This window comes from Zootermopsis nevadensis, unplaced genomic scaffold (assembly GCF_977971745.1).
Source record: "Zootermopsis nevadensis isolate Lab colony 2312 unplaced genomic scaffold, Znev_1.0 Znev_ptg000013l, whole genome shotgun sequence".
Lineage (NCBI taxonomy): Eukaryota > Metazoa > Arthropoda > Insecta > Blattodea > Termopsidae > Zootermopsis > Zootermopsis nevadensis.
In genome coordinates, this window is record NW_028259145.1 from 2025862 (window position 1) to 2053246 (window position 27385).

The 27385-nt window shown below is 36.6% G+C and overlaps 2 protein-coding genes across 5 annotated transcripts; both read right to left on the bottom strand.

The window, feature by feature from the left end:
• Positions 1-1013: 1013 nt before the first annotated feature.
• Positions 1014-13840, bottom strand: LOC110835554 (uncharacterized). Its single transcript, XM_087348786.1, has 7 exons — positions 13667-13840; positions 11248-12872; positions 9726-9863; positions 9190-9599; positions 5879-6105; positions 3840-3909; positions 1014-2241 (listed from the first exon to the last, which is right to left on the bottom strand). Exons 2-7 carry the CDS (start codon positions 11419-11421, stop codon positions 1494-1496), a joined length of 1767 nt encoding a protein of 588 aa, XP_087204912.1. The 5' UTR covers positions 11422-12872; positions 13667-13840; the 3' UTR covers positions 1014-1493.
• A 158-nt stretch (positions 13841-13998) lies between these two features.
• LOC110835552 (uncharacterized) lies at positions 13999-27266 on the bottom strand. 4 transcript variants are annotated; one of them, XM_022075869.2, is made up of 9 exons: positions 27193-27266; positions 26847-26981; positions 26365-26472; positions 26040-26132; positions 23854-24148; positions 23214-23354; positions 21601-21699; positions 20290-20438; positions 13999-17412 (listed from the first exon to the last, which is right to left on the bottom strand). In XM_022075869.2, the coding sequence occupies exons 2-9, from the start codon at positions 26879-26881 to the stop codon at positions 15522-15524; spliced, it is 2811 nt and encodes a 936-aa protein (XP_021931561.2). In that variant the 5' UTR covers positions 26882-26981; positions 27193-27266; the 3' UTR covers positions 13999-15521. The 4 variants fall into 4 exon arrangements, with proteins under 4 accessions (XP_021931561.2, XP_021931562.2, XP_021931560.2 ...); XM_087348784.1 differs by adding an exon at positions 17512-17543 and having other exon boundaries at positions 17181-17412; positions 26847-27266; XM_022075870.2 differs by having other exon boundaries at positions 23854-24145; positions 26847-27266.
• Between the last annotated feature and the right edge of the window lie 119 nt (positions 27267-27385).

Genomic DNA, 27385 nt, shown 5'->3' on the forward strand with positions numbered 1-27385 from the left:
TCCGATGGTACACTGACAGATTATAATTTTTGAATTCTTAGTTCTGAACTGGCTGATTTATTGAGGTTTCTTTGATGTGTTTATTTCTGCATTTAGATGTTATCCCTTAAAAGTCAATGATCTTGCATCAGTGATCACAGGAATCTTACTAGTATCTGGCTTATACCTAGTTTTGTCAGTAGTGAGTTGTACAAGCATCTTTTGCATCTAGGATTAAGATGCAATCCATGCCTAGAGTGATCATACCTGTCCAATGATGATACATGAGTCAATCGAGTGTGGGACTTGTTCGTAGTCCGGAGTACGAACTCCTCACCCCTGTTCATATGAGGATGGTCATGTGACTAAAAATAGATTCTGATCTTCATCTAAACCATTCTGTTTTAGAACATTTGAAAATCTGTTTATACCTTTATGATTAGAAGAGAAATTTATTGAAATTGACATATTAGTAACATCCAATCCAAAGCTCTCAAGTGATTTTGGAAATTAGGTTAAAAAATTCACAGTTGGTTTTCTGAACCTGTAATTTTGCAGTTATACAACAGATAATAGGTCCCGCGCGGTCTGAGGCATCATGCCTCGGACCAGTGATACGGAATGCGCGCTGGTTTGAGTCTCGGGGGAGAAGAAATTTTCTCATGAGCTTTCGACCAGTGTATGGGACCGGTGCCAACCCAGCAAAGTGAGGAAATTGGGGAGCTACAATGAGTAGCGTAATCCGGACATGAAAACTTGCAATGGCTGGGGGTTCGTCGTGCTGACCACACATCACCCTATATCTGGTTGGATGATCGTTCACCTCTGCTTAGGCATGTGAACGTGAGGCCAGCAGTCAAGCTAGTTGGCTTTGGCTCTCTGGAGATGTTACGCCACGGATTTAATTTTTTAACAGATAATAGAGACAAGTCTTGGGTTTTATTCATATTGAAAACACAACATGTTTGAAAAGTGTTACAATGGGATAATGTTTCAAAGGACTAATGAAGACGGTAAAGAATATCTGCGACAAATGTGAAAACAGTGTGGTCATCATCAACCATTTATTACAACAACGTTATAAACTTCACTCTTTCTTCTAAATCAGTTCATTCTGAGTCATTCATATTTTTACTGTACACAGTGCTTTTTTTTCTGAAATGTAAAAAATATCAGACTAGTATTAATAATAAGAATTTCCAATTGCTTTTAATGGGCTGCTCTCCTAGTTACATAGTTGAAATTTAGTGGAAGTATTTTATTTCCTGTGTATAGGTTCTTGAATTCTCTAAAAATATACCTACAAAGTTGTACTATATTGTAACTGAGCTTGTTGGGTAGCCTATTTGACCATCATTGATCTGAGTGTTTACTGTCAGATCTCTGCAGGGTTCCTTCATTGTTTCACAAAGCAACAGTTTCTAATGAAATCGTAGCCCTTTCACCGCTTACATGATATATTAAGTCACCAATCTGTCGTAAGTAACAGAAACTTTAGGTTAGCATTGAAAGGTTTATTTTTGTAAGCTGTCACCATGGTGATCACAGACATGCTCCATAAACTCACTTCGAGATTTATAAAGCACTTTCCCGCATAGTTCACATCCAACAGGATGATCTGAATGGTAAGTTGTCTGATGTAAAATGAGATTACTTTTTACCAGAAACATCTCGCCACAGTACCGGCATGGATATATCCTTTCGTTAGTTTCTCGAAATGCGTGTTCCAAACACAAACTTTCAACGTCACAATTTAGATATGATTCATCACTTATTGAGGTATAATTTTCATTTCTTTTGTTGTCTCCCACTGTTGATGAATCACTATGATAATCTTTATGATGAACAGAATCTGTATTTCCAAGAGATAAATATTCACAGGTGTTTGTTACATTTTGTATTTTATCTTGTTTTATATCTACAGTTTCATTTGAGTTATTGCATAGAATGATATTTGACGTCCTTGAGTGAGCTGCTGTTTCTTGCAATTTAGTTGTGAACTTATTTGTATTTGGTACGTCTAACATTCTGCTAGCCTGCAATGATAACTGTGAAGTGATCTGACACTTTGGTAGTGGATTTGTATCATTTCTCATTGTCTTCAAAGGACATGTCTGTATTTCAGTCAGTGGTGAGTCCTCCTTTTTTATGCGTGGTGAACTGTTTGCTGAAGAATCTGCCCCTGATAAACTTTTAATTTCTTCAGCATTACAAATGCCTGGGTGACTCTTCAATCCTGCCTCTGCACTGAGTTCCACAGTTCTGAAACAACACAGATAATGGTTGATAATTTAACAAATGATGAGGATAATGGCAGAAGAGTGGTTTTATGTTTTATTTGTTGAAGTACGTCTTCTCCGACTTTTTTTTTTATGGAATCACAGTGTTTGTTTCTACCTGAACGCAAAAGGATTCAGTATATAATTCACATACCGATAAAAGTTTACAATTTGTTGAAATAATAACAGGCCAATGATCAACCACATTTAGAGCACATCATATGCCCATTTTTTCACTACATAATGACACTTACTGAACAGCATGGGGATTTTCATCGCCGTATTCTTAAATTTTTCATACTGACATGACCACGAAGGTAAAACCATGCTTCATCACTTACGAATAGCAACTGTAGATCTAACAGTCCATGCACATTTTGCAGTAACCAATAGTAAAAGTGAATCTGGTTGTCAAATTCATGCAGTTATTTTATACAGGAAAAACTGAATTAGTCTTGTGCCTCTGAATGCAGGTTCCAAAGAAACATCAGTTTCTTGTGCTAGATGCATTGATGATTTAGAGGACTAATCACTAATGTGTCAGACTTTTTCTTCAGTCAGCACACACCTCTTGGATTGTCTCTTATTGTCACACACTGAACCCATGGTCTACCACGTTTTCACAAGCTTAGATACATGCAACTTCGTGGGAATTTACAAATGGACCGTCAATAAAAGATTCTGCTGTAAACACTTTGCTGTTAAATTGTAAACTTCACTGCAACAGAAAGGAATGAAGACAGACAGACACAAATTTGGACCACGGAAGAACCACCTACCAGCTACATACTCTGAGAATGACCCATTTATCACATCAGCGAGATAAGGACTGACTGCCAGCAAAACAACTTTATTTTTGGTGTTATAAAGTTTCCTCCTCAATCGAATGTCATGTATCTCAGTTCATGCGACGAACTCCTGCAATTTTTGTATCTTTCTCACACATCCCAAAGAAATAGCTACACTTTAGATCTTAGAAATTTTTAAGTCTCTAGGCCCAAACTCATGCTATTTGTTATTTTGTAACTTGGAATCTGTCTATATAATAAGCAAGTGTTGGACGCTTGGTGATCTTCTGTTGGTGAGGGATTTTGGGTCTTATGAGACAATATTTATGAATGGATGTGTTGTTATTACTGTTGCCATGATAATGCTGTTAACAGATTTTGGGCCTCATGGAATAATATTTATTACAATGTGATTTTCATCCATTGTCTACTAAATGCACATATTTCATAATTAAGTAGAGATAAGTAATTATTTTAATTTTTACATGCTGGTTTGTTATACTTTTCAATAAAAAATGATTTTTTTAGTAAGACTTTTCCCATCATGACTTGAATATGAATTGTTTGAATTTTGTCCATTGGATTGGAAGTGTTTGAAAACTGATACAGAGTAATCCGATTGGATTGCGACCTGTTTCACATAAATCGGAACTGGTGTGATACATGCATATATATATGGTGACCTGTTGTTTTGGAGTACTTCACCTTTTTCTCATTTTGAGTATGTTACATGAATAAAATAAATATTAATAGCATGTTAAGAACATTTTTAAGTACAATCTGAGAAACATACGCAGGCTTAGGTTTGAGTGGTCGTCTTCTTGTGGGTTGATGCACCTCTGAAATTATTTTCCTAGCTGTTTCTGGAACATATGAAAGACAATACCACAGAATTATTACTGGGTGAGCGCATGTCCTTATTCAAATGTGAGCAATCGTGCTTATGCAATGATAGTACAAAAATGTTTAGCATACATTCAAGCATTTACAACATATTTGCCAACCTATAATTATGTGGATATTGATAAGATATTATGACTGGCTGTTAACATGTGGAAAACTTGTATTTTAATACTAAATTTGCAGTTCTTTGTGGTCCCGAGCTTAAACTAACAATGACTATCCAAGCTGTATTACATTTGCGTGTTTTATTGCGGAAATCACGTTCCTTCAAGGCTCTGTTAGAAGCTAGTAGGGAGGTTGGTCTGGAAGTAACCTATCTATATGTTCATGTCTTGTGACCAGAATCTCCAGGACATCTTGTAAACATAGTTACTAAATCCTTAGAAAATGTGGTAAATATTTGGGAATTATGTTAACATGTCAGAATTGAATTTATTAAGAAAATAAGAGCAGATTATATTTGGATAATGCTTGCTACCACGCAGTTCAGAATATTTTGTTTTCCCAGCTGCTATCTAAGAATTTGAAGATTAAAATACATGTATATGAAACTATAATTGTGTTGTCTGTTGTTTTCTATGGGCATGAAACTTGGTGTCTGATATTATAGGAAGAAAACTGATTGAGGGTGTGGAGGAGAGAATTTGACCTAGGACGGATGGGCCAATGATGGATACTACAGTTATGGTTTGTACCGAGTAGATGGTGAAATATATGATTCATGAAGTGGCAGGGTAGATGCTGGAGAAAACTGCATAATACAGAATTTATGATAGAAAGCCCGAAGGGAAGAGATCACTCGTATGACTTAATTAATTAGAATAGATCTTAGGAAAATAGGGTGTGGGGGTGTAGACTGGATTCATCTGAATCAGGATAGGGTCTAATGGCAAAAATATGGTAATAAATCTTTGGATTACATGCAAGGCAGGGATTTTCTTGACTAGCTGAGTGACTATCAGCTACTGTAAACAACATTGTTTTTCAAACACTTACTTAAAATGTTCCATTTTTGCTGAGAATTCAAAGGTTCCAAAAACAATGTACAAACAGGCACAGCACATAGTATATGTTGATGAGTAAAAGCATTTTACTGACAACTTTTAAGGGGATACAAATACTCGTACAGTGAGAAGACCACGGTAGGTGTGCGCATATGCACAAGACATCCAAACAAAAATGGCACCAAGATCAGAGTTGGACAATTACACAGATGTGAAGTGTGATTCATTTTATGCATGCATAGGGCAAAACACCATCGCAAATTTGTCAGGACCTTACTGCCATGATGCAAAACAGTATGATCATGCTCTAAGATGTTACATCTCACATGGCCTGGCAAACCCAATAGTGTTTCCAACAGTATGAGTGGGAGGTTTCGCAGTGCTGATATGGTATCCTCAGACTTTTATCGCTTTGGACCCCTCAGATGGCATTTCATATTAGGGTAGCAATCTGTGAATGATGATGATGATCTTGTGGTACTAATGACCTGGTTATAGGTACTTCACCTGATTTCTCTGCAAAGGGCTTCAGTCCACTGGTTTCCTGCTGGCACAAATGTGCCAACATTGTAGTGATTATGTAGAAAATGATGTCCGCAAGCAGTTGTGTCTCTGCTGTGTCTTTGTGTACCTTACTTTCAGAACATCCATAGCATATTTAGTTAACAGCAGATTATCATTTCCCTAATCCAAGAGTTACAGCTGATATAATGCATAAAGGCTTTACATCTAACCTCCTTTGATCACTTAGGGCCAATGCATTTTCCAACATTAAATATCACCCGCATTGTTTACTCTATCTGCACAAAATTATTGAAAACTTTTATGCTTCATTATAGTTCCTCCTGGACAACTTGCAATCTTTACATTTATCCTGCATTATTAATTGATTTGCAGTAAGAATTACAGTAAAATTATGACTTACTGGACTTTTTCTGTTGATGCTGTGAATTGGTTTTAGATTCTTTTGTGTGTGCATAATTAGGTTTTGGAAAACATGTTGGCAAGGCATTCCAAACCAGTTTCTTCTTACTACTATTCATGAACATATCATCATTAAAATGTTCCATACACAAATATTTTGTATGGAGGACGTCCGTGCTCAGCATTTTCAGATCTTCTCGCTCAGCATTAGTTAACCACAAGAGGGCCCTGTACATTCAGTAGAAGATTAATTACTTATCAGATTTATGAACTGTAATAAGCCTACCATGCACTATTGTACTTTGTTGAAGAACACATGTTATTCCCATAACCTGATGCATTTCGGAAGAAACAGATTCCATAATCAGGTAGGGATATCCACTGACTCCAAGTCCCAAAATACATCATATTTTTATGATGAAATAAGTATATTACCTGTGGTTGTTGATTAGAATGTTAATGGCTGAAACTACCACTTTAAAACACACAAATTTCCAAAACTCTTATTACCAAATGTAAACTGCATATTCCACTTGTATTTACCATCCCCCATGGATATAGCCCATTCCCAAAGACTGCGTGTGCCCTAGAGCCTTCTGAATACAGCAGTGAAAAAAAAAAATCAAATGCTTCAGCTAGGAGTCATACTCTGGCCTGTCTACTTTACTGAAATTATTTCAACTTTTCATTGAGTTACATTTCCAAAAAGGAACTCTGTGGTTTCAGTAACATAACATAACAGTGTAATAACACAGAATGTTACACGTGATGAAAACTACTAGAGAAACTCATCAAATGTCATTCAGTGCAAACTGATGTGAGCATCATTGACTTGCCCTGCAGATATTCCACTTCAGTCCACAACTGATACAGCATATCCAGAGCTATATCTGTAATTATGCTGTAATTCATCATCACAAACTGGCAACACACTGAATTTTTCTCTGCAGACAATCAGTTTAAAAACTCTCCATCTTGCGGAGAGATGGTAGATGACAATGCTGACAACTTGTGCACACACAAAACCAAGAATTTCATTCAGTCCTATAATTACTGCAGGATATGTCATAAAGCACTCTGTGGTACATGGAATTTAAGTTTATCATGATTGTTCAAAGACGCTTGTAGTAAGTGGATGCAAGGAATGATCCAACTGACACATCCACTCATCAGTGGTATTGACAGTTCCAAGAAATGGGCAGCACTGTGAAAGAAAAATCACCAGGTAGGCCATGCACTTCAGAAGATGAAGCAGAACACATCAAAAGTAACATTTCAGCGCAGCTCAAAATGTTCTGTCTGACAGGTTAGTTGCAGACTGGACCTTCCAAAGAGTTTAGTTACTGACGTGCTGCACGAAAGACTGAAACTGCATGCATACAACATCCAATATAACCAAAAGATAAATTTTGACAGGCTGATGAAGACTCCAGAGAATTCTGATGATGCTACATTCCATAAAAGTGGTGTAATAAACCACTATAACTGCAGAATGTGGGAGTGGGAACCTACATGCTATAATGGAGCATGTTCATGACAACCTCAAGTAAAATGTATGCAGTGTGTTATCAAGTCAGACCACATTACTGGGTCCTTCCTCTACACTGAGAATACTATCATTAGCACAGTTTACTTGAATATGTTATGAGCCGGGATAGCTCAGTCAGTATAGTGACTAGCTACGGGCTGGACGACCGGGGTTCGATCCCCGACGGGGGCAGAGGATTTTTCCTCTAGCCTCTGCGTCCAGACCGGCTCGCTCTGGGGCCCACCCAGCCTCCTCTACAATGGGTACCGGGGTCCTTTCCCTGGGGTAAAGCCGGCCTGGGCGTGATGCTGACCACTCACTCCCATCTAGTGCTGAGGTCAAGGAAGAGAGGAGCTATACCTCCACTCACCCCAAACGCCTACATGGCGTATAGTGGGACAGCTTTACTTTACTTTTACTTGAATATGTTACAGACCTTTGTGTTCCGCAAGATAACTGAAGTTGACAGCCTCATTTTCCAACAAGATGGCACTCCATTACATTCTGATGCCATGGTATGCACTGCTCTAGACGACCAATTTAAAGGTCGACAAAATGACATGGCAGGGGGCTTCATGAAAGACATCATCTAGAGAGATAAAATACAGCAAATTGCTGACTTGCAATGATGGATGAAAGTGGTTACTGCTGGTGCACCTCTAGATATGCTGGCTACGTGTGAAATACCATTATGATGTCTGCAGTGCAGTGCAGTGCAGACTATTTCAAATTTTAATGACTGACACTAATACATGATGAGTTTCCCTAGAAGTTTTCATCACATGCAACACCGTGTTCATAGTGTGGATATATATTTATATTTTGGACATTCTGTATATCAGAACTCATCTATTTTAATTTACTATGTTGTTCAGTCTGCATATTCATCAAGTAATAAACTCAATGCTTAGCTAATAAAATGTTACCGCAGACAAAGATAATTTGTTGTCGGTCAGTTAAAAATATATTTATATTGGACCCTTGTTACAAAATGCAGTCTTTCTTACTCCTTAAGTATCTTTCATGTCTCTAGCTTTACTTCAGAAACGGAATGAAAGGCTGCAGGATTCGAACACAACATGCATTGTTATGGCACAAAACTAAATACTCATTATGAATTATTAGAATTGTTTATATGATTTCACTGTCAACACTTGCAACTGTTTCCCTATCACCACGTAAAGTTGCCCATTCGCTTACGATAGGCATAATATTGCAAAATATCTTATTAAACATTCATGAAACTGAATAAATTATCATACAATGCATATATAAATGGCATATTGCTTGCTTACTTACTAAAAATCAAAATAGGTTAGGAAATATACACATAGCACAACAATTCTGTATTTAGATTTCACTTCTGATGCTCACTTATGAATGGGGGAGCAGGCAGCACATGCACAAGGATTTCCGGGTAGGACAGACCTGGTGTGATGTCTTGGCAACCATAAAATTCAGCCCTATCTCAAAGAAAACACAATGCATCACCATTACAAAGATCAATTAGTTAATGCTGTTAAAGTGAAAATGTTACGTTAAGAGAATGCTCTTATGTAAAGAGGTTATTAAAAAAACTGATTTAAATTGAAACAGAAATGGTTCATTCCACAATTTTCCATAACCCCCCCCCCCCAAACAATATAATTTTATAAAAATCAATTTAGTTGTTATGGAGAGATGGAGCTACTGTATTAGGTGTCCCACTTGTCAAGCAAACATGAGTATGGTGCCCGTAAGCATGCTTAGTACTTAATATAGAAAAATAAAGAACTGTCACTGACCTGTTTGGATCTTTTGGAATTCTAAATAAGGAAATACCAGGAGATTTCTTTGCATTATTACCACACCATCGAGCAATGCAGTATGTACGACCGCTACCTTTTGACTCATTGCAAATATGATCTACTGGTGAAGATGCATTCGAAGACTTCTTAATGAAACTGCTTTTATTACTGTTATTCAGACATGTTTTTGCAACTGATAAGGCTGAGGATTTTGATCTTTTTCGGATGAAAATTTCTGCATTTGAAAAACACTCAACATTCTGGCAGTCAGATGTAGTTGTCACAGTTTTGTCAGGTACAATCAATTCATCTTTTATGATGCATGGCTTTTGCCTCCCTTCTCGAGATGCAGATTCAAAACTGGCATTGTTACAGGATACATCTGCTATCCTATGTTTTGTGTTTCTCTGTAAAGGAATTGGCAATTTCATATTTATATTTTATTTCACATGTTTCAGTATTGAAAAAGAACAACGTTGGATTAGTTCTGCTATAATTCAGGTAAATTTAAAATTGTTTTATGAAGTTCTTACCTGAAAGCAATCAACATTAGATATAACATGAATCTTATTTTGTGCTTCAATACAGGTTTGGATGAAATTATGCCAGTGACTTATCTCATAAGTACACGTGCTGCATACACACTGCTGCAAATTATCATTTTCATCTACCTAGAATTAAAATGTCACATTCAAACTGTATTAGTACTTGAAGAGCACATTCTCTAGGAGAAACATTTGGTTGGTTTCATATCTCAGCATTTTCCAGCACTGACCCTAATTGATGCATTTCATTATTTCTAAGCTCTTGTTATATACCATAAAAATTTGTGGTACAAACTGAGCCAAAAATATGAAAAATTAATTAGCTAAGAGACTCTTGCTGTTTGAAAAGAGCAGTAATTTTATAATTTTACATTTAAGAACATTATGGAATGGACATAGGAGCAACGTAATACTACTGTGTCCACAGTTGTCCTCCATTTTTTTCACCAGTAATATGGTTGTGGTCATGCTCTGCAAACATACTACCAGGTTTCTAATTTATGATGGGTCCAGGTCTCATAGTGAATTACAGCAAGCTCCGCACATAATGGAGTGGTATAACCTGATTATTTGCTGCCAATTTTCATGTCTGATCTAATACAAGTCTGCAAGCTTGCTGGGTCTTCTTAAGAAGTTACATATAAAAAATTTAACCTTCCTGTATCTTATTTGCAGAGATACAGCATTTTAAAATTTGAAGTTTTATTTAATTCTGATTCACTAGAATGCTTATAACTATGATACTGATTAAGATAGTGACCAAATTATTCTGCTAATTGAAAGCTCTTAAGTGGGGCTTTCATTTGGTATTCCACTAATAATATTTTAGAGCACATTAGATTTTTACCTCGATGACCTTACTTTATGAACAATGTATCGCTAGATTTATGCAAAGATTTTCCCACACCACTATGTGTCATTTAAATACATCTTTGGACAGTTTCATGTTGGTACATGAAAATGATGAGAAGATATGACTTTCTTTCTGTTAGTGGTCTGATATTATAATGAATCGTTAGGTATGGTGAGTCATGTTCTGACCTCTACAGACATGCTGCAGGGCATCATGATTCATCTGCGATTTCAGTTCACAAATTTTTCTCGCCAACTTAAAAAACTCCCCTAATCTGCCAATCCTCCTATCCATTTTCAATGTTAATTTCTTCTATGGTTATAAACAAGGATGTATTTGTGATTGTGCTACAGTATGTTTACTAGTAGTGGAGATGAAGTAGGTTGAAATAAGGGTAAACCTTTTGTTTCAGGTTCCTAATTTTTGTTGGTTTCTGGTATAATTTTTATAAATTTGTTGAGAAACTTTAAAAGTATTGCCCTTCTGTCACATCTGAACGATAGCACTTCCCTGGTTATTAGGCTTAATACAAAGTCTTCTATGATAAACATGGTCATTTTAATTTCAACATTTATCTTTGCATCATGAAAACCTTGGTAACAGCTTCATTTTACAAAATTCCTGAATAACAGGAGACTTTACCCAAGCAATACTTGCCTTGAAAGGTGTGTATATCATTATCTTCTGATACAATTGTTCAGTCTTGCCTTTTGTGCTAAATATAGGTATGAAATCCACTTCATTTCCTACTCTTGCACATAAGAAGCAGTTTATATCTGGTTCCATGCATTTTCTTTTAGTCTGCTTTGTTTCAGTCTGTCTTCTCTTCATTTTCTTTTGCAGTGTGTTAAGTGACTGCTCGAAATGCTTGACATTGTCAGCACTTCGTATGTGACAAAAAAAGAAGTCCTATGTTTCTTTTACAATTATTGAAGCACATCTAGTAATTAGAAACATGCCACAATACATTTGGTAAAGCTTTCTTACATAACTTACTGATGCACATTGCATGCATGAGTCACCACTACTGTTACTAAATTCTTACAGCAGTATAGATTACTAATCTTGCATTGCATCTTCACTGAGAAGACTGCTTATGTGATCATGATATTGGATATTCTTTCTCTTTAAATCATGACCCACAGTCTTCTAATATAATTTACATACATTATTCCTTAATGTACGTAATTTGATTCTGAGGGTGCTATACAGAAAACTGAAGCAAGCCAAACTCCCATGCTATAAACTTTCTCTGATGTTTTGTAGAGACCTTTTAGACCTTATCAAGTATGAAATCAACTGCATATTTTATTTTCCTGAACACTGTAAATTTGTAATGCACACTAAAGATGCAAGTTTCTATAGGCCAAGTAATTATTTCGTATATCAGTACAAGGTCTTATTGATATCTAAGTCTCGAACTGATATAACTTTTTAATTGGAATTCATGTCAACAGAGACGCCAAATGGTCACTTCGTAACACAATTAGAGAGGTTATGTGTGACGATCCTGCATTATTCGCTTTGCCCCCCCCAAAAAAGATCGTATGTAACCACTTTGTAGTCTGTATTCTGACTATTCACTTTACATTTATGTTGCAGGAGAACACAAATGCTATAACCATAGACAGCGTATGGTAGAACCATTGTACGTACAGAGCATATTGTCTTTCACGTAGAAACATTAAGCACCATACCGTACTACGCTATGCAGATAAATATATCAGAATGAAATGTATATTTAGTTAGGATTTACAAACAACAAATTCTGAGATTAATCCCTGTGAGAGATCATTATCTATAAAATAAGTTATGTTCGATCATCCTCACTACAATTTTTTTAATAGTGGCGCTGCATGCGCCGTTGCACGATTATGCACAAAAGTAATCGGAAATCCGTGACATTTTATATTCTGGGTCATATTTGATTGCCGTCATTTGAACTAGGCTTAAGCCCGGCCCTTACCCAATTACTAACTGTGCTCCCGGGCCCTTGCAGACTTGTAATTACAAGCCTATAATACTTTGTGTACCAATTGCTAATGACATGGGCATTAGACTGTGAAGTACACCGATTTTTTTGTCAGAGGTGGACGTTGGGTAATACCAATCCAGCGAGCCCTTTTGTGCCCTCTGTGCATTAAGAATCAAGGGCTTGAAATTTTCAGTTGCAGACCCGAAGCGATGTAGGCGTACAGCGGCCGTCGTAATTCCAGTCATTCTGTGGCTTTTCTCATCCTCCCATTCGTTACAGTCTTTAACAAAGACACCAATATGTCTGCCTGATTTGAAGAAAAACGTAAATTAATGTTACATAAAATTTCTGAACCGTCAGCAGTTTTGACATGATCCATCTAGAATCCAAATTCACTGAAGATCAGTAGTTGATATTTTTATAGACACCAGTAGGCAAAACTGTTGTTATATTAAATATGTAATACAAAATGTTAGATCATGACACGGATAATTTTGTTGATCAATGAGATACCTGACAGTAATTCTGTTTGAAGAAAATATAAAATATCTAATAAACAAGAAAGGACCACATGGTTTTAATGTTACCTTAAAAATAAGAATTGGGAATCTGTGTGTAGAGGTCGAAATGTAGATGACAAATTTATGTTTTTTTAATGAAATATTTGAATCTTTAAATCTCGCTTTCTGTTTAAAATACAGAAAGCAGGTAAAATCAGGAAATGAAAGGGATCAGAAGATTGTGTAAACACACAGCAACCACTGGCAAAAGCATTGGCCAAATTCCAATGTGGTGGTTGAGGAGGGTCATCACAGGTTCAGCGCTTGAGTACTGTACTTCACTTTCAATAATGCACAATTCACAACTGTACAACAAAGCTTACACAATTATAATCACAAGAAATGTGATGCTACACTCTGTCAGTTTGTATCATGCAATGTTAAGATGAGAGCTTGGATTTTTGTGCAGTCTGTTGTCCTCTCAAACCAGTACTGTTGCATCTCTTATAATTGTGTCTGTGCAAACAGACAGTGAGCATTGGCCTCAACTAATTGGCTAACAATGCCTTGTTGGCTGATGATGACTAATGATGCATTTTACCTTGCCAGTCCTGCTGTGTTCTAATTGAATACCACTGAACCACAAAAGTAAGGCTTTTTCTTTTTCAAAGTGTTAGCCATGTTAATGGAGTTAACATGATTGTTCTAACCCAGTAGCAACACTCCTCAATTAAAATGGCTACTAAAAAACACTACCAAGATCGTGGATGAGGCTATTGAAGAAGCCAAGTGACATTAGTACAATAAACAAGTATTGAATTCAGATCACAAAACATGAAAGAGAAAATAGTCACTACTTTTACTAAAAATTGTGAAAACTTTGCCTTTATATACTTCTTCCTCTTAGCTGTAAACACTTTAAAAAGACATTGGTTCCTGTTCAGTAGTATTTATTTACAAAAGAAAAATAAATGAATAAACATATCAAAAACATATTTAAATTTCAGGTAGCATCTTAGTATAATTTTTAAGCCATAAAGTTCTCTGTTGACAAGCCTGCTATTAACATGTGACTTTAATATGTATGTTATAATTGCCTTTACATAGGTAAATAAAAATTATAAAATAAATTCTTTTTATGATAATCAGTCCCACAGTTCACCCAAAATATCTTGTGAAGACCAGACATTTTAAATGAATAATCTGTTTTACTGTATGTGTTTCACAGTTGAATAATAAAATACTATTTGTTGTGAGACAGATAAAGTACTGATTCTGTATGCATATTAAACTTTGAATGAAGAAAAAGTTTTAAGCTAGTGGAGACATGAAGTTAATAAGAATTAAAACTAACACCAATATGGTAGACCATGGATTATTGTCCTGGAAGAAGAATTATGTGAACAGTAAATTTCAGCTGTTTATACCTGTTTATTCTTACTTGAAGATCCATATACTATAAGGCTGCCAGCCTGACTTAGTTCTGGGGTTAATGGTTTAGCAGTATTAAATATCTTAAGAACTTTCATTGCTTCTGTAATTGTTACATAAGTATTGCAGCATATTCAGTTCTTTTCTCAGCATGTTGTCGATTGATTATTGGAATAGAACCTGTCCCAATGGGAATAATCAATGCTCCACACATTTGGTTCATTACCAAAGACCAAACTGTGACCATGCTATTATAAAGTTACATATTTCAAATGGGTTCCTTGGCAATTGCAATTAATCTTATGAATTCATAAACTATACTTCAATATATAAATTCTTTAAGTAAAGTCCATGCATATAAAGCATAAATATGAATTCAAAGCATAAAGTATTAACAGTTATTATGAACTAGAAGATAAATAAACAGATTTATTTCATTCTGTCTTATTTATGCAAGATATTTGGGGTGAATTGTTGAATACATCTTGAAAAACATTTGACAGTCTGGCATTTGACTCCAGTCAATCGTGCACAAAGAATACAAGTATAAACTAATTTCAGTAACAGTTTTATTATCAACATATCTATTCTGAGAAAAATAAATGTTTACTTTAATATACCATATTTACCCACATAAAGGATGCACTTTCTATTTTCAATTTGCACTTCAAGCTGCATTTATTCACAAAATACTACACACATGATTTGATAGATAGTCCATTTGTTTATACAATAATCAATAACTGAACAAATTTTTTAAGAATTAAAGAGATCCTATGAAAAAGTTTCTGACAGAATGCAATGAAGAATAAGAAAGAATTCCTTTCAAGTCAGATTTCTTCATACATAATCAACATTTATTAACCAAAACAGTTTAAAATCTTCATGATGTTTCAGGTCTATACAATAAACTGTCCCAACATATATTGGGTGTCGGAAGTATGACATAATTATAAATCAAAAACTTTCATACAAAACTTGTACATTTTAAGTGGAACTATGTAACATTACATATCTTCTGTTATCTAGTAATTGTATATTACTGGTACATTTATTTCTGGATATGTAATGAGACTGTCAGCTGTTGTGATGAGTACTGTCTGTGTAGGGGGTGAATTCTCAATAGTATGCTGCACTGCTGTTTGAGATGTTGCTATATGCAACAACTGATGTTTAGCAAGCTCACGTTTCTGTGAAAATACCTGGCCACATTGAGGACAGGGGCAGGGTCGGTCTGGGGAATGTGTTCGCCGGTGTTTGAGCATGTCATTCTTCTGAGTGAACCGTCGACCACACATGTCACAGGCATAGGGACGTTCACCCGTGTGAGTGCGGATATGTACATCAAGTGCACCCTTTCTTTGGAAACGTTTTTCACAGTGTGGGCATGGATGAGGCCGAGCCTCTGAATGAACACGAGAGTGCTGGGCCAAATTACTGGAGCATCGGAAGCCCATACCACAAACAGAACATATATATGGTTTTTCTCCTGTGTGTATTCGTTCATGTACCAGACGGGCTTCGCGAGACAGGAAGCCTTCTCCACAGTATTGACAAGTATGAGGCCGTTCTCCTGTGTGGAAGGAGCGCATGTGATACGATAAAGAACCCTTGTTGCTCAGCCGTTTTCCACATACTCCACATTCAAATGGTTTCTCACCTGTATGGGAACGCATGTGGATGGATAAAGATTCCTTTTTAGCAAGAAGCTTACCACATACTTCACATTTGTAAGCCACTTGCTCTGGGTCATCTACTGTTCCCGTCTGCTGTCGTATGCTGTTTTCAACCTCTTCTTTTGTATGCTTTTTGCGATGACTCAGAACAGCTCCCAGCGTAGCAAAACCTTCATTACATACTCTGCAAGTGTACTTGCGTTCTCTGTCATGACGCTTTATGTGCTGCGTCATGTTTCCCCTACGATTAAATCGAACACCACACAGATGACATTTGAAGGGCTGCATTCCCGAATGTGCTGAACCATGTTGCCGAAGCTGGATCTTTTTGTGGAAATGCTTGCCACACACATTACATGAATATGGACGTCTTCCAGTATGTACATTCATATGTTCTGATAAGTGAAACCTGGACCGAAATCCCTTACCACAGACATCACATACCTGACGATTCTTGTCCGAATCATCCATATGTGAACGCTTGTGGCTGCGGAGATTGCTCACATGCTTAAAGCTCTTACCACACAGATCACAAAGATAGGGGGTTTCAGTAGAATGGGTGGCCTTATGAATGTCAAGACTGGCTAGGGAACCATAGTTTCTATCACATTTATCACATTTATAAGGCTTTTCATCACTGTGATTTGCTAGATGATGTTCCTTCAATGTCTTCTTTCCCCGGAATGATTTGCCACAGAACTCGCACATGTAAGAAGTTGGCTCAGTTTTTTCAGCAGCAACCTTTGTGTGACTCCGTTCATGTACTTTCATTGCTATTGCATTGCGGAAAGTTTTGTCACAGTAGCTGCAAGAAAAATTCTGTGGGGCATGTTTTCGCTGCTGATGCATGATTAATGCAGTTTTTCTTGGTAACACATATCCACAAGTTTCACATCTCCATTCTTTACGATTTACATTTCTTTTCCTTTCCTTAATCTCATCTTCATTCTCATCTTCCTTTCTCATTATATGTTGCATTACTCCAACCATCTTAGATTTAAGGAAAATGTCACAATCTTTAGATGTCTTCTTCTTAAGTTTTCGTTGTGGCCTACAATATTCACTTTTCTCAATACAAATTGGTGATGGGCCACTGTGATGAGGTTCTTCAGTGTTTTGTGTTAAGTCATCAGAGGGAATACTGTTAATCTTTACATCTTCATTATCAGCATAATGATCATCTCCAGACTGGTCCATTTCAGCAGCATCATTGTTAGATAATATATTTGATTTATGGCCACTGTGAAAACAATAAAAAATGTATTGTATTTGTATGAAAACGTAACAGTCAAGACAGGAAAAAGAATACATTCTTTGCTATTGTGCCAACCTCACTGACCTTGTTGCTGTTCATCTATTGGAGATGCACATCTGCAAAGGAGATTCAAAAATTAAGGGCAACAGTGGAATACTTTCGTTGTATTAATATGATTAACAATACTGCTGGGGCTATGCTATGAACGTGGTTCAGCTGTGGTCCATTTGTGCTGAGTGAGCATGAGGTAAAGATAACTGCTCCTCCAGAGCAGCGTTCTGCAACCGGTATGATGTGAATTTTTATAAGGAAAACTTTGTCTTTCATAATAATTCATAATACACAGACACCTGTTCATCAATGATAGTTTTATTCAACACGTGTAGTGTTTTGTTTTCTTATGCATTCTTATAGGACAAGGATTTACTCGTAGATACATACTTATGGACACATATACTTTTGTACCCCATTTTCATGAGGCAAAATTTTGAGATGTGCCATCATGTGCCTTTGACAAATTAGGGCGTGCCATGGACGAAAGAACTTTGCAGGTTTCCACCAAAGACGAGCAATACGCAAGTTTTTTTTTTTGTGTGTGTGTGAAGGAATGAAAGCGGTAGAACTCTCAAAAATCGGCTGTGAAGTATGGACAGAACTGTTTGCCACACTGAAGTCCGTATAAGTGGATGTATGTAGCTTGCCCATGGTGCAAACCCCCTAGTGTAGTAACCATCAACCATCTTTTTGCCACATCTGCTTGGCACAAGTAGACTACAACTGAACCAAACTTGCAGTATGCAGTGTTACCAATCACACAATGAAAATACTCCACTATTTACCTTAATTTCTTAATCCCCCTTATATAAAGCTAACAGCATAACCAGAGAAACATAAAATTTACTTTTACCTCATTAAATATTCGCAATACTGAAAATGTTTCACATAAATTTAACCTTAATGAAAGTTAAATTCTATTCATTAATTTATTGGGATGAGTTATCTGTACAGAACATTGCATCCATTTAACACCAGACTTTCTCAGACTGCAGCCTAACGTAACTGCCACCAATGGCATTACACAGTAATTCAAACATTATTCCTATAATTAGAAACCTTCCTTTCTTATTCCCACTTATATTTTTGTTCTTTCATTTACATTCAGTTTTATACAAGTATTCTATATCCCTCAATTCTACAGCCTTACTAAATGTTATCATTCTCTTATAAGGTCTTTCGTCATTAATATTACAAAACTTCCTACAAAAAAAATTGTTCCTTGCCTTTGCTCACCAAGATAGGTTTTAATACAATATGTAAAAAACATTTCTATCCCTGAAGATTTCCGTCTTCTGGGTTGTTGCGCTGTGTAGTCTGGTCGATGTTAACCAACGTTTCAGAGGTCATACTGCCTCCGTCATCAGAGTATGAAGATTTCCGTCTTCTGGGTTGTTGCGCTGTGTAGTCTGGTCGATGTTAACCAACGTTTCAGAGGTCATACTGCCTCCGTCATCAGAGTATGAAGATTTCTGTCTTCTGGGTTGTTGCGCTGTGTAGTCTGGTCGATGTTAACCAACGTTTCAGAGGTGATACTGCCTCCGTCATCAGGGCGATGAATATGAAGATTTCTGTCTTCTGGGTTGTTGCACTGTGTAGTCTGGTCGATGTTAACCGACGTTTCAGAGGTCATACTGCCTCCGTCATCAGAGTATGAAGATTTCTGTCTTCTGGGTTGTTGCGCTGTGTAGTCTGGTCGATGTTAACCGACGTTTCAGAGGTGATACTGCCTCCGTCATCAGGGCGATGAATATGAAGATTTCTGTCTTCTGGGTTGTTGCGCTGTGTAGTCTGGTCGATGTTAACCGACGTTTCAGAGGTCATACTGCCTCCGTCATCAGGGCGATGAGTATGACGGAGGCAGTATGACCTCTGAAACGTCGGTTAACATCGACCAGACTACACAGCGCAACAACCCAGAAGACAGAAATCTTCATACTCTGATGACGGAGGCAGTATGACCTCTGAAACGTCGGTTAACATCGACCAGACTACACAGTGCAACAACCCAGAAGACAGAAATCTTCATATTCATCGCCCTGATGACGGAGGCAGTATGACCTCTGAAACGTTGGTTAACATCGACCAGACTACACAGCGCAACAACCCAGAAGACGGAAATCTTCATACTCTGATGACGGAGGCAGTATGACCTCTGAAACGTTGGTAAACATCGACCAGACTACACAGCGCAACAACCCAGAAGACGGAAATCTTCATACTCACCGCTGTGAGAACCTCAAGTCTTACATTTCTATCCCTCCCTACATAGAGGGCATCCTCTTTCTTTGTGCCAAAGCTTCTAAGTATCAACCTTTACTACTTCTCTTTCATGAAATTTGATATCACCATAAGTTCTATGAAATGATTCAACCACTTTTCACTCTCCTTTCCACCTAATTTATACCCCAAGGCTCATATAAATCAGGAAAAAGTGTTCTGCAGGACTTCAGGTTTTGATGGCAGCGAGTTTAAAGTTTCCTACTACTCGGCTTACTTATCGCCCTGATGATGGAGGCAGCAATAACATCTGAAACGTCGGTAAACTTATACCAGACTACATAACGCAACAAATGCAAATTTTTTAACTGTTACATCAACGATTCTATGTACAGAAGATATAGCCTATTTAAGCAAAATATCATCATATTAATGTCAAAGTCACAGAATCACACCTAAAATGTTTCCAAAATTTTAAAGAAAAAAATATAAGTATCTGTCACTGCAGTTTGAAATTTAATACCTTTTATTGAATATTACTCTGCTGTTCTGGTGCATTTCAGAGGATTAACTTACTCCTTCACTTACTTATTCAAGGTCTTTTGTGTACTTCTCATACTCTTCCCATGTCCTTCCTTTGCTTTCTTCAACAGTTCCATAGCTTTTGATAACTGATGGCTTGGCAGTTTAGGTCGCTTTGAAGATCTCTGCATTCCAGTTATATTGGGTGCCTTGTGCTGAAAGGGAAGGAGAACCCAATATAACTAATGGTATATTGTATATGTGATCTAGAAGTGAGATATTTAAAAGGAAACCTCAAATGTTCAAGCAAGTTATAGAAAATCTGGTAATGTTTGCCATTATTCTGTTATTAAATAAATAAATAAATAAAAACAAGCAAAACACAACTCAACTCAGAAACTGGATATTTATAGTTATCAAACAGAACATAAAAATATGATAAAAGTAAACAGTACTTCAGATTGTAAGATCTGAGGGTTTCACAGCAGAAAATATTAAGATGGCTGTCTTCTGGGTTGTAGCACTGTGTAGTCTGGTAGCCCTCTCAAGTTTCTGCCCTGTATATTTCCTTTCCTCAACCTCCTTCACTTCTTCCATCTACCCTCATTTCCATGTCTGGTGACCTCACTGGTCCCTGGTAAGGGCCATTTCTCACACCCACTCTCTTCCATGTCCTCCCTCCATACCCCTTCTGGCCAGGCTGTGGTATGCTCCCCTCTCTATTGCCCTAACGCCTTCTTCCCCAGTGGCCTGGCCAAGGTTCTGCTGTAACAGACTGGTTCATTCTCAAAGTGATTCCTCGCACATAACTTACTCATAGCTCTGATGATGGAGGCAGCAAACACCTCTGAAATGTTGATAACCAGACTACACAGTGCTGCAACCTGGAAGACAGCAATCTTCTTCACTTTATATAAATTATTACTATCAGAATGGAGCCCGCAGTGGCCGCGCGGTCTGAGGCGTGGGCCTTGTGCCACTTTGTCGCTGGGACCGTGGGTTCGAAACCCACTCAAGCCATGGATGTTTGTCCGCGTCTTTCTGTGTTGTGCTGTCCTGTGTACAGGTAGAGGCCTTGCGACGGGCCGATCCCTCGTCCAAGGAGTCCTACTGAATGTCTATAGATCGAGCCAACGAAAAAGTTGGGATCCGCAGTGCTCAGGTACTTGAAGAACCGGTCATTCCCAGTATCCCAGTATTACTATCAGAAACTGAACTTTGTAACAAATGTAATTAAACCAAGACCTATATTTAGATATAATTATAGTACTGATGATGATGACAACGATGGAAAATTAGACATACCTACATTCTTGAGACAGTTTTCCTGTACATAGTTTCTTAACTGAAAAACTCATGCTTAGCTGCATTACTTACTATGCTTTCTCTGAAGAGAACTGTTCTATCACAGGAATCCAATGGTTTATCGAGTTGCAAATGTGTTGCAGCAAAATTACTATTTTCACCACAGTCATTCTGAAACCATTAAAACAAAAACTTTATTAATTGCAAAAATACAGAAACCCAGTAGACACAGATAGTCGAAGTTGTTAGCCAACAGGTCTAAATGAAAACTGAAGTTATTAGCAATGCCACAAAACACTGTTCTCGGATGTGAAACAAAATTCTTACAGCACCAAATCTCAAAAATGTATTAAAGACAGTATATATTATGCAATAACAGTGGAGGATTATAATAACATTAAAACATCCAATACAAAAAATATATTATATGAAACTTTTTTAGTGGTATTCATGATAAATGGTGGTATCTATTTCAGGAATTGCTTTTAAAGTATCTGCTCTTGAATTAACTTTCATAAAGTATTGCAGTACTTTGTATGTGAATGATATGTAGTCTCTTACTCTGAGAGAATATCATAAATTCAAATACCTGAAAACAATTTAAGAAAACTTTTCATTAATACAGACAAAATACGCAAGAAACTACTATTAAATATATTATATGGCAGAGAAAAAAGCATTCCTCAGATTGAAATCCAGTGGCAGGCCCTTGTAAACATGAAAATACACTTTCATGTTCCGTGACGCGTGGGAATTTCCTCAAGGACTCTGTGCCATGGATTTTGTTAATCAGAAAAGAACATTTATTTGTCCCCCTCAAAATACAAATAATATTTTGTTATGTTTCATGGTACTCATCACTCACATTGTGTCTTCATTCCCCATGTATTATCTATCAATGAAACATTATCAAATGTTGATGAGTACTGGTGTGAAAGATGGTATGTGTACTTACGCTCAGTATATGTGATTAATCGAGGTGTGATGCTGACCACTCACCCCCATCTAGTGCTGAGGTCAAGAATGAGTAGGAGATATACCACCTCTCCCCCCAAATGACCTACATGGCACGTAGCGAGACTGCTTTACTTTTTTTATATGATTAATAACGAAGTCCATGGAACATAGTCCTTGTTGAGAGGCTAATAGTGTACTAAAGTAGACAGTAAATTTCCCATCTTTCATCAAAACCCAAGATTCATTAACATGTTCACCAAACACCACCATTGATCCCTACCCTGAGCCAGATAAATCCAACCAAAACCAAATAAACCTACTTCCCTAAGATCCATCTTAACATTATCCTCCCATCTATGCCAAGAAGTCTCTTCACTTCAGGTTTTACAACCAAAATTTTGTACGCATTCTTATCTTAATCATACTTTGTGGATAGTACAAATGATGGAGCTCCTCAGTATGCTATTATCTCAAACCTCCAGCCAATTCATTCTCTAGGTCCAAATATTCTCCTAAGCACTTACTCTCAAACAATATTAATCCCTGTTCGTCCCTTAATGTGCAACACCAAGTTTCACAACAAGAGGTAAAATTGTAGTGATTAATATTATTAAACCATTACTTATAAAGAAAACATCAGTTCTTTACTGCACTGCCTCTAGATTTGATAGTGTAAATTATAGAATCTTGTTATAAAGTCCTGCAGGTGCTTAATAAAGTGCAATTACCATATCTGATTCATCTATATTGAAGAGTTTTTGCAGCTTTTCATTTGCTTTGAAGCACGTTGTTGCAAGTTCATGAAAGGAATTCAATGTGGATATGCAGGAGGAACACACCGTCACAGGCAATTTATCATCTTCCTTTACCTTAATGGACATAAAACACACATTATTTTGATATTTTAGCCACAGAATTTTCCAGATACTTCAAGTTACCATACTGAAATATTATTTAAATTAAATATGTGCATTAACCCATACGCTGTTGACCTAAGAGTTGAAATGTTCAATGACGCACCTAAAATGAGCACAAGAACTTCTGTGCCTACTTTTATTTCCATGAATGCTGCAGTGAAGCTTTGCCAACATTGCTTAAGTATATTCAGTAACACATTTCAATGAAGAATTGTTATCATGTGTATCTACTAAAAATGGCTTGTACATGGATATTTAAAATATCTATTTTTCCTGATTCATTAGTCACAACTAGTTACGATGAATTATGACAGATGGAAGAAGCTTTCAGTAAGCCACGTACAAAAATCTAATAGTTGAAGAGATGTGCTAAAAGTTTTGATAAAGTAATGAAGTCAATTTAATGCAGTAATTTTTATCAGAACTATAGGTAATATGAAACCCAACTCACTTCAATAGGTAAATGCCAGTGTATCTTCTCAACCAATTGCAATTCTGTTCCTTCTTCTCCGAACACAGACACTACATTTTCTGTTTCCAAAGCACATACACGACACAACTGATTGAAAAGAATATGCTCTTGTTGATTTTGTAATGGCACCTCTTCCTGATGCCATTTTACCTCTTCCATTATGTGCACTTCCTCTATCACAATGCCCAATGAATCCAAAATTGGACTAGCCCCTTCACCTCCAGCACCAACAGTCTCCAAGCAGCTTACAACTGCTTGCCCCATTTCTATTCTGCTAGAAAGAATTACAATTTGTTTTTACACAGAGTTCAAATATCTTAATCCATTGAGTAATATATTTATTTATTTCCATCAATACACAAACTTAGTTGTTAAAATTGGTGTTATTAAAGTTAAACTTTAAAATTTGGCGCTTATCATCGCTATTACGATGTTACAATTTTAGCGCTCATTATTTTATTTCACAACATGTTTCAATGCAACTGCATCATCTTCAGGTTATTTTCGTCTTTAAAACTAATGTATATTTATTAATGCAACTATCATTGATTTGTTTGTTTTGTAGTTTTCATTTTTCTAGGTTGTTTCTTTTTGTTCTTTGTCTTGTTTTGTATTTTTTAGATCAGTCGTTCTGTAGTCAGAGTTGTGATTTGTGGTGTGTTTGCGTCTGTGGTCGGGTGAAGATTACATAACACATTACACACCACAAATCACAACTCTGACTACAGAACGACTGATCTAAAAAATACAAAACAAGATGAAGAACAAAAAGAAACAACCTAGAAAAATGAAAACTACAAAACAAACAAATCAATGATAGTTGCATTAATAAATATACATTAGTTTTAAAGACGAAAATAACCTGAAGATGATGCAGTTGCATTGAAACATGTTGTGAAATAAAATAATGAGCGCTAAAATTGTAACATCGTAATAGCGATGATAAGCGCCAAATTTTAAAGTTTAACTTTAATAACACCAATTTTAACAACTAAGTTTGTGTACTGATGGAAATAAATAAATATATTACTGAATTAAACACAAACATGATGCATTTAAACTACAAATTAATCCATTGAATTCTTCCTTCAGTGATCTGCTCCTTGGCCTGATTATCCATTTAAATGGTACGGTGAGAGAAGATAGCATAAGGAAACATAAACTTAGGTCATGATATAGCTCTATAAATATGATGAATGGCTGCCCACAACTAGACCTCATGTTTATCCAGATAGCTTCCTTCAGTTGCTGCATCCACAACTTCTCTTGTCTAGGAACACATGGAGGGGAACAACAATCTATGCATCATAAAATGCCATACCGGCCTGACACAAAATGCAGCATTGATGGAGTGGAAACACATCATATCCCCATGAGAAACATCTTCTAGTCTGTACGGAAGACATAAGTGCCTGAGCAGCTGACATATCTATTATCACTTGATGCCATTTCTGGATGAACGGAGTACTCTCCTTCTTGAAAGCTTGGACCACAGAGAAGCAGCGAATTTAGACCACTATTGCATAACACCGGGGCAAACGAAGGAACCCATTTGGTTGCTTACTGAAAAGTAATCTTTCTACTCAGTGATGCCCACCTCTATACAGCTGGTGTCACAAGGTAACTCATGGAGCAGTTTTGCTGAGAATGGATTGCCCACTGGTTGATACACACATTAAGACCCTCATTTCTTTTCTGTGAAAAGTTAATAGGTGTTGGAATGCTGGGACAGTATTCAATTGCTCTGATAACTACATGGAGAAATACAGTGTGTGTCCATTATTTCGTGTTCTTTTGGGTGTCTTTTTGAAGTAATATGTATGAGTGTAACACACTCACATAAGTTATTTAATAAACACCTTTTGTAGATATGAAAAACTGAAGTCAACAAAAAAGGAGTTACTTTGTATAACTTTGGCTTTTGGGTGAGAGCTGTGCTGAATATTTGGTTGTTAGCATTTCAGAAAATAATACAGTTGCCATTTTCAAAGCGGGTACGAGGTGGGTTCAGTTACGAAGGCCTTGTATAGAGCAAACGGGCAGCTCTCACCCAAAAGTTGAAGTAATACACTGAACTCCACCTGTGAAAGCCTATGAACAAGAAGGAGTTACTGTGATATGAAATCAGAATTACTGATATGTCAAACACTAATGAAAATACTTACTCTTCTTCTTTTCCTACCACCATCTCGGATCTGATATAGACACCATCCTTCACCGACTCTAAGGTACTTCCAATAATTGAACTAACGTTGTCCCTGCAATTACACATTTAATTTTACATAAGTAGGAATAATCATAAATTATATTAAAAGATGTAAGGTATATGTCTATACCCAAACCCTAGACGAATGCCTGGTTAGTTTCATGCTCTATCCACTTTATCACCCTCTCTCCATTCTTTCTGAGAATAAGTCACTCATATCTTATCTGTACAGCCTCACTCATGCCTTAAATTGAAAACAGTAAATTCAAACAAACATTTCTTACTTTACTTCTTCCTCTTCTTTCACATCAGGTGAGTCTGACACAATACATACTGCACTCTGTTCCATTGCTTCAAAATTAATTATAGGTGCTGCTAATCCAACATCATCTCTGAAATACATTTAAATGTTATAAAAGTATCTACATAGGATTTGAGGTTCTTATGGTGGTGAGTACAAATTTGCTGTCTTCTGGGTTGTAGCATTACATAGTCTGCTACCTCCATCAGGGTGATGAATAATACCCGATGATGGAGGCAGCAAGGACCTCAGCAATTTTGGTTAACATCTACCAGACTACACAGTGCTACAACCCAGAAGACAGCCATCTTCTTAAAAGTATCAATATTTTTTAAAAATATTTTCTATAAGTACTGTAGGCCAATAAACAATAAAATAGGTATGTACATTCAGAGAGATACATTTATATTTTGATGCTGTATGCACCTTTTCCATCGAAAAATTCTTATTATATTTTATTCTTACCCTTGGTTTGCTATTTGAAATGCCAATTTGGACATTTTGTATAACTGTCAGTTTTAAATATCTAGCAATTCCTAGATACTCAAACTGAGTAGAATTTGTTGTATATCCTTTTCCATGATAGACTTCTACAGAGTTCTTGTTTTTAAAAAAAAGTATCACAGAAATATAGAAATTACATTACACTCATAACCTAAAATATATTATTTCAAATCATTATGATATATTCTTTATACTTTATAAGTTACAAACAAAGCTCCTTTACAAAGGTTGCTTCCAAATAAATGACCCATTAACAAATGTAGCATCAAGTTCTGGCGTTTTATGTTAAAATAAAATTTCGAACCACCTATTCAATCACAAAACCCTGCTATAATCTTCCATTTTGGGTGTTTTCATTGACGAAACCTTTGGCACTGCCTTAAATCTTTGCTTTTCTTGGTTGAGTTTTCGCTAACCAGGGTGCGTTGCCAAAAACGTTTTACAACGTGGCATGTGCCAATCACAGTGCTGGTTTTGTTCGTAATAGGCGTGGTCATACA

Bases quoted from the DNA above. Each gene is read 5' to 3' on its own strand.
- LOC110835554 (XM_087348786.1), bottom strand. From the start codon at position 11,421: ATGAAGAGAAGACAGACTGAAACAAAGCAGACTAAAAGAAAATGCATG. The intron at 9,864-11,247 runs GCAAGTATTGCT...TTTTAATTCTAG, and splicing joins TGATATACACACCTTTCAAG to GTAGATGAAAATGATAATTT. The intron at 9,600-9,725 runs GTAAGAACTTCA...ATTCCTTTACAG, and splicing joins CTAATGTTGATTGCTTTCAG to AGAAACACAAAACATAGGAT.
- LOC110835552 (XM_022075869.2), bottom strand. From the start codon at position 26,881: ATGTCCAAATTGGCATTTCAAATAGCAAACCAAGG. The intron at 23,355-23,853 runs GTGAGTTGGGTT...ATGTCCATTAAG, and splicing joins ACTGGCATTTACCTATTGAA to GTAAAGGAAGATGATAAATT. The intron at 21,700-23,213 runs GTAATTGCACTT...TAATGGTTTCAG, and splicing joins ATATAGATGAATCAGATATG to AATGACTGTGGTGAAAATAG.